The sequence below is a fragment of the Eurypyga helias genome, unplaced genomic scaffold, assembly GCF_000690775.1.
Source record: "Eurypyga helias isolate BGI_N326 unplaced genomic scaffold, ASM69077v1 scaffold9222, whole genome shotgun sequence".
Taxonomy (NCBI): domain Eukaryota; kingdom Metazoa; phylum Chordata; class Aves; order Eurypygiformes; family Eurypygidae; genus Eurypyga; species Eurypyga helias.
The window spans coordinates 1-7394 of NW_010237819.1; the positions used below are offsets into that span (position 1 = coordinate 1).

The following is a 7394-nucleotide window of genomic DNA, read 5'->3' on the forward strand; positions in this document are numbered from 1 at the left end:
GGCCCGGGGGGGTGAACCGCAGCCCGGTGTGAGGGCATCTGCCCTGAGCCGGGCCCCGGGGGCACTGCGCACCCCCAGCTGCCTTACAGCGCTGCCCAAGGGCGTAGGGAGGGGCGTGTGTGCGTCGTTACAGCTCCGTGACGTAACGTTTGTGTGGTTTCCCTAAGGAACAGGTTTGGAGACCCTCCTCCTGGGCAGGGTGGGAGCGAGAGGCCTCGAGGCCCCGCTGGTCCCTCCCGGGTGAGGTCCTGCTGCCGGTCCCTGCGCCCTCCGCTCCCGCATCCCGATCCCGCCTGGCCCGAAACGGAGCAAACGCAGCCCTGTAGAGAGGCTGTAGGACACAGGCTCTGGATTATAAAGGAGACTTAAGTAAGTCCTGGAAAATTTCCTCTGGGGAAAAAATATCAAGGAAATAAGCATTTGAATCACTAAAATGCCAGGTTTAATCAGAAGGTGCTGCGGTGGGTTGACTCAGCTGGATGGCTGGTGTCCACCCAGCCCTCGCTCGCTCCCCCTCCATCAGCAGGACAGGGGAGAGGATACGATGAAAAGCTCATGAGTCGAGATAAAGACAGGGAGCTGATTCAGTAATTACAGTTACGGACCAAACAGACTAGTCTCTGGGGAAATTAATTTATTGTCAATTAAACAGAACAGGATAATGAGAAATAAGAACAGATATAAAAACACCTTCTCCCCACCCCTCTGTTCTTCCTGGGCTCAGTTTCACTCCCAACTTCTCTACCTCTTTCTCTCCCACGTGGCACAAGAGGATGGGAAATGAGGGTTACAGTCAGTCCATCACACGCTGTCTCTGCTGCTCCTTCCTCCTCAGGGCAGGATCCTCACACTCTGCCCCTGCTCCAGCAGGTCCCTCCCACAGGACACAGTCCTCCACCAACTTCTCCAGCCTGAGTCCTTCCCACGGGCTGCAGTTCTTCCCAAACTGCTCTGGCCTGGGTCCCCCCTCGCGAGTTGCCGTCCTTCAGGAGCAGCTGCTCCAGCCTGGGCCCCCCGGGGTCACAAGCCCCGCCAGCAAACCCGGGGTGCCATCCTTCAGGAGCAGCCTGCTCCAGCACAGGCCTCCCAGAGAGTCATGGGCTCTTTGGGCCCAGCCACTTGCTCCAGCATGGGGTCATCCCCAGGCTGCAGGTGGGTCTCTGCCCCCCTGTGACCCTTCATGGCTGCAGGGCACAGCTGGCCTCACCCTGGGCTGTACCATGGGCTGCTGGGGAATCTCTGATCCATCACCTGAAGCAGCTCCTCCTCCTCCTGCTTCACTGACCTGGGTTTCTGCACAGTTGTTTCTCACACATATTCTTACTCCTTTCTCTCAGCTGCTGTTGCGCAGCGATTTTTACTCCTTCTTAAATCTGTTATCACAGAGGTGCAACCAGTGGCACTGGTGGGCTCAGGTTTGGGCAGTAGCAGATCCGTCTTGGAGCCGGCTGGCACTGGCCCTGTCAGACATGGGGGCAGCTTCTGTCATTTTCTCACAGAAGCCACCTCTGTAGTCCCACCACTACCAAAACCTTGCCACGTAAGAAGCTGTGTGCTTTTGGGTTTGATGTATGTCTGTGGATAAGACTACCAATATAAAGCATCCTTAGGTGTCGGAATATAAAAGCAGAGTAGGTATCTTCATGATTTCTTTATTTTACAAAGTATGGATTTATTTTGTTGGTGGGTTTTTTCCTTGTGGTTCTATGTGTCAGTCAATTTAAGCCCAGAGTATTGCCAAAAGTCCTTGTCCTATTAGTCTTCCCTTGTGCTGCTGGCTTTAGGGATTACTGTGTTAAAAGGTGATCCAGCTGGAAAAAAAACAAATGCACTGCCCTTTGTTCCCCTGAGCAGTTTCCATCTGTATGTTTCCTGATCCCAGCTGCTGTATGGCCCCAGGATGCTTGGGCAGGAGTGTCTGAAGGGTGAGATGGTCCATTTTCATCACAGCGAGTACTTAAGAGCAATTGTCAAACCACAGCTGTAACATCGCTAAAGAAAGCAGTTTGGGAGGGTTCATGTAGTCATAAATATCAGTCTTCTGTAGCTGGATTGTGCCCTTTGCATCTGAAAACCCTGCCATGAAAAGCAGGAAATGCATTTATGATTGCATAGTGCCGAGAGAGTCCAAATGTTTGATACATAATGGGGCTGTGTAACTTTGATTACAATTATTTGTTTGTTCCTTATGATCTAGGACTTCAAGATGTCAGGAAGAGAGTTTCTTGAACTAGATACTCCACAGCGAAGTCTATATTTGGAAAAGTGTAAGCGGGTGGAACTCATACAAAAGATGCTCGATAAGCTTCCTAAAGCAGATCAGTAAGTGCTGGTAACATCGGAGAAGATAAGTGCATCAAACATTTCAAGCCTTCTGGAGGCTTTTCTTTTCCCATACTCCCGTATTGCAAATCTCTCTTTTTCATACAGATATTCAAGTGTGGAGTCATACAGATATTTAAGTGTGAAGATGCTTATTACTGTCCAGAACAGAAGGCTTGGTTTGTGGTTTTTTTTGCTGTGGTTAGTTCACTGTTCTCTCTGGTCCTGCTCACCTGGTTTCCAGCAGGCGCTTGCCAGTGCTCAGGGTTCTGGGATGGCTGATGAGCCCTGACTGGCTCTGAGCATTCCTAGCCTCCTGTGCTAGAGCTAACGAATTTTCTAGGAAACGGCAGTGTTGGAGAGCGTAAGGCAGACAGCTGTGTGGTTCTGCAGGAGTCATCCTGCATCCAGCTGCGGAACCCACAACATTGGAAGGATATAGACTGGTTGGAGCGAGTCCAGAGGAGGCTGGGGAGATGCTCAGAGGGCTGGAGCACCTCTGCTGTGGGGACAGGCTGAGAGGGTTGGGGTTTTTCAGCCTGGAGAAGAGAAGGCTCCGGGGAGCCCTTATTGCACCTTCCAGTACCTGAAGGGGCTACAAGGAAGCTGGGAGTGGACATTTTACAAGGGCCTCTAGTGACAGGACAAGGGGTAATGGGTTTAAATTGAAAGCGGGGAGGTTTAGATTAGATATCAGGAAGAAATTCTTCCCAGAGAGGGTGGGGAGCCACTGAACAGGTTGCCCAGAGATGTTGTGGATATCCCATCCCTGGAAGTGTTCAAGGCCAGGCTGGATGAGGCTTTGAGCAACCTGGTCTAGTGGAAGGTGTCCCTGCCCACAGCAGGGGGCTTGGAACTAGATGATCTTTAAGGTCCCTTCCAACCCAAACCATTCTATGACTCTATGATTCTATGATCTCCTGTCCCCCAGGGCTGGCCTGGAGCCAGAACTCTGTGAGCATCAACCTGCTAGTTCCTACATTTCATTCTGCGCTGCTCCCTGTTTGAGGAAGGTGAGACCAAGGTGTCCAGCTGGTGAGGGGGAGTCAGCCAGGGTCGTGCAGACTGGTCAGCAGGGTTCTGTGCAGCAGAAACCTGGCCACATCCCCTGTGAGCCTCAAAAACCACCTCTTCGTGTTTTGTGATGCTGCATTTCACTCCAAAACCTTGCTGGACCCACGCTGGTTCTGTAAGGAGCCATCAGCCCGTGTGCATCATCTGGGATAAGCTTTGTATAAATAGGAGTAATGGGAAGCTTTTTATAACACTTCTCCTGCCCTACCTGTGATGTGAAACACAGCGACAGAATGAAAGGGCTGGTTTGCAGAATCTGTGCTCTGGGGATGCTCTGTGAATGCCATCCAGTACTGGGAATGGAGATTTGAAAAGCAAATAGGCCCCTTTCTTTTTAACCCCCCCGAAAAAGAAGCATGTCTCCTAAATAAGGGCAAGAGAGATCTGACCAGCCAAGTTCTTTTGCTGTAATGCAGCACAATGGAATTGTTAGTAGCTTATTTTCATGTTTGAAAACCTGCTGTGTACCAAAAATGAAAGTATTTTCCTCCTCAAAATGAGAAGTAGTTGGTGTTGTTGATGTCAGATGTTTTTAATGTTTTCGGTTTTGCAGAGTTAGCACCTATGTCTCTGAATCCTTGTTTTGTATGGTTTGTCATTGAAATGAGGAACAGTTTTACATAGGTGGATTTAGGAAAAACAAGAAGTACTTTAATTGCTTCAAGATTGTCGCATTTGATAATTTTGCAAATAAATGAGAGTTTTGGCCTAGGACAAATTTTGTGACCGGTTAAGCATTTTATTTCCTTTGGGGCTTTAGCAGTACAGCCAACTTATGACACATTTTAAAAATACACTTTTAACATAATAATATCGGCACAGCCTCAGGACTGGAGTGCCTTCCAGTTAATTGCTTTGCCTGGCAATAGGTGTCATTTCAGGAATTTCTGGTTTGTGGAAACATAAATCATAGAATCATACCATGTATCATAGAGTCACAGAATGGTTTGGGTTGGAAGGGACCTTAAAGACCATCCAGTTCCACCCCCCCCGCCATGGGCAGGGACACCTTCCACTAGACCAGGTTGCTCCAAGCCTCATCCAGCCTGGCCTTGAACACTTCCAGGGATGGGGCATCCACAGCTTCTCTGGGCAACCTGTTCCAGTGCCTCACCACCCTCTCCATGAAGCATTTCTTCCTGATAATCCAGTCTAAATCTCCCCTCTTCCAGTTTAAACCCATTACCCCTTGTCCTGTCACTACAGGCCCTTGTAAGAAGTCCCCCGGAGCCTCCTTGTCGGCCCCAAATCAAATAGTTGTTTCCACTAACCAGGTGTCTCTGGGCTGGGTCCAAGGCTAAAGCTAACGCACGACTTCCGTCTGCTCATCAGAGTGGCAACGTTGGCAGGCTCTTACGATCCCTCTCGCGTTACGTGCTGCGGTGGGACGTACTTGAGTGGAAGCTGTTTGTCAAGATGCTGAATGCTGACTATCTCTGAGCAGACTTAGTTCTGTTCTGCCTTCAGCTCGTTACAGATTGCAACAGTAGCTGCTCTAAACCCTTTGTTAAAAACGTGCCAGTCCCTCTGTTACCAAGGGAAAAACAGACCCTCCAGTTCTGTACGCCAGTATGTTGGGGCTCTGTAGGTGTTAACTAGTGTCACCTCCTGGCAAGGGGGGACCTTAAATTTGCGTGTTCCGTGCACACGAGGAGGGCTTGAGCCCTTCAGCCTACAGAATGGCTACGTGTGACCTGCTCGCAGCCGCCCAGATCCTCACTGCAAGATCTCAGTTGGCAGAGTCGTCCCACCTGGTCTGTTCCTGTGTTGAGGCTAAAACCGTACTTTGGGGGAAGCGGGCTAGAAATGAGCTGATTACAGGAGCTGCCTGTGACTGTATGTATTCATTTTTAATTTCTTCTGAGAAAACACTCTCCTTAGAAACATGCTGATAGGGGAGCAAATTCAGAAACGTGCTGAAAGGCCAGGCTGGATGAGGCTTGGAGCAACCTGGTCTAGTGGAAGGTGTCCCTGCCCATGGCAGGGGGGTTGGAACTAGATGGTCTTTAAGGTCCCTTCCAACCCAAACCATTCTATGATTCTGCGATTCTATGTAATTTCCATCAGCCATAATAAAAAAATACAGAAAAGGCTTCTCAGCTCTTCTGTCACCTCGTTCTTGCGGCGCGTGCGAATGCCGGTGCACAGCAAAGAATGCTGTGCTGGTGGATTTGAAAGTAGTTACTCTCCATTTTGCACCAGCGAGAGCTCCACATCCCTTACCTCTCCCTGCAGGAGATTCAGAAGCCAACCGTAGCACTGAGTAAGCCAAGCTTGTTTTTTCACAGTTCTCAATTGCTGAAGCGACGTTTCCTTCTTTTGCAGGAACCTCTGTAATTACGGATCGTACTTCCTTGCAGTGAACGCAAGCTTATGCGGCTTAGTGACAAACCACTTCTTCAGGAACATCCTACACGTCAGGAGGGCTGCCTTCATGTCGGCTTTGCCGATGGCTGTGGTCCCGTTTATTTCCACAGCAGTGATTTATGACATTTTTGTGCGTGAGGCTTTATTTGTAGGTAAAAAAACCCACGTTATTCCTTGTTTGGGAAAGGGGCTTTGTTTCTGTAGGCAACGTAACGCGGAGGAGCTTTCCCTCTCCGCGGAACCGTGGTCTTCCAACTGTTGTGGTCTTGGAAAACCGCAGTTAGTAAAGCAGGAAGTGAAAAATGGGTTATTTAATGCACTGAGTGGCAGCGAGTTCTTGCCATTGAGTGGGAGACACGTACCCCTATTTATATACCTGTATAAAAAACTGTTACGCATCATTGATTTTTACCATTTTTCACTTAGAAGTCACATAAAAGTGACTGCAACAAAGCAGTTCCGTTTCCCCCGGTTGCATGGTTTCATTTGACAGTTGATTTTAGAGGGATAAATGCTCTGTGGGTTGGAATAAGAGCGGGTTTGGGGTTAGTTTTTTTCCCAAATGAAGGGACCTTTCAGAATTCCTTGCGTACCTGTACAGCTCGGCCGTTTCTGCCAAGCGCCTGTTCCCACGTCGTTGTGCGCAGCTTATCAAGGGATGTGGTGGAGCTGCGCGGGCGTCGACACTGAAATAATCTTTGTCGTGCAGGTGAACTAAACTGTGAGGTCTGTGCCGTGGTCAGAGGAGGACTGATAGGGGCTGTTGTGGGTGGTCTCTATCCCATGTTCCTGGCTCTCCCACTGAACGCAAGCCTTGCGGCCAGGTATGTCTTAGTAACCTGCAGCGAGTAAAAGGTTTGTAAGTCAAATCTTCAGTTCTCATGTAAACTCTGTTGATTTTTAGTCTGTGCACACCTATCTCGTAGGCTTTTAGTACGTGGAAGGGGGTTTACGTTAAATTCTTCCTGGAGAGGGTGGTGAGGCACTGGGACAGGTTGCCCAGAGAAGCTGTGGATGCCCCATCGCTGGAAGTGTTCAAGGCCAGGCTGGATGAGGCTTGGAGCAACCTGGTCTGGTGGAAGGTGTCCCTGCCCATGGCAGGGAGGTTGGAACCGTATGGGCTTTAAGGTCCCTTCCAACCCAAACCAGACTATGACTGATTCATCTGATTACCAGGCGGTTGGTAGGAGCTACACCAAGCCCCCAGAGTGAAACAAGATCTGCGGAGTTTGGCCAGCAGCTTACAGGCCAGCCAGGAGGTGCCTGGGTATGCGAGACTGTGGCTGCCGTCCTGCCAGGCAGTGGCAAACGCTGCTTCATGCCCTCCGGCTGGACAGTGGAGAGACCTCGCTGACCCAGGAGTGCCGCAGCCCCGCTGCCTGGCGGCGGGTGTAACTTCTGGGTTGGGGCAGAGCCCAGCGAGGGGTTGGTGAGGTGACAGGGTGTTTTACAGCGTTTATCCAGACAGCTCAGTACCACTGGGTGAATTTAGCTTGGGAGAGAATTAATAGCTACCTAAATACCTTTAACAACTGTGATGTTAAATCTTGATGCTTACAATGGATGGAAAACCCCCTAATTTTCTACCCCTGTTTGTTGTTCAGGTACTCTTCATCTCCCTTGCCAGGGAA

At 49.9% G+C, this 7394-nt stretch overlaps 1 protein-coding gene across 1 annotated transcript in view; it reads left to right on the forward strand.

The window, feature by feature from the left end:
- The first annotated feature begins 2206 nt into the window (after positions 1-2206).
- Positions 2207-7394, forward strand: part of TMEM126A (transmembrane protein 126A) — a 5352-nt gene continuing 164 nt past the window's right edge. Inside the window, exons 1-3 of the mRNA XM_010147599.1 lie at positions 2207-2322; positions 5722-5915; positions 6473-6587. Coding sequence (XP_010145901.1) covers positions 2207-2322; positions 5722-5915; positions 6473-6587 — 425 coding nt within the window. The remainder of the gene's footprint in view (positions 2323-5721; positions 5916-6472; positions 6588-7394) is intronic.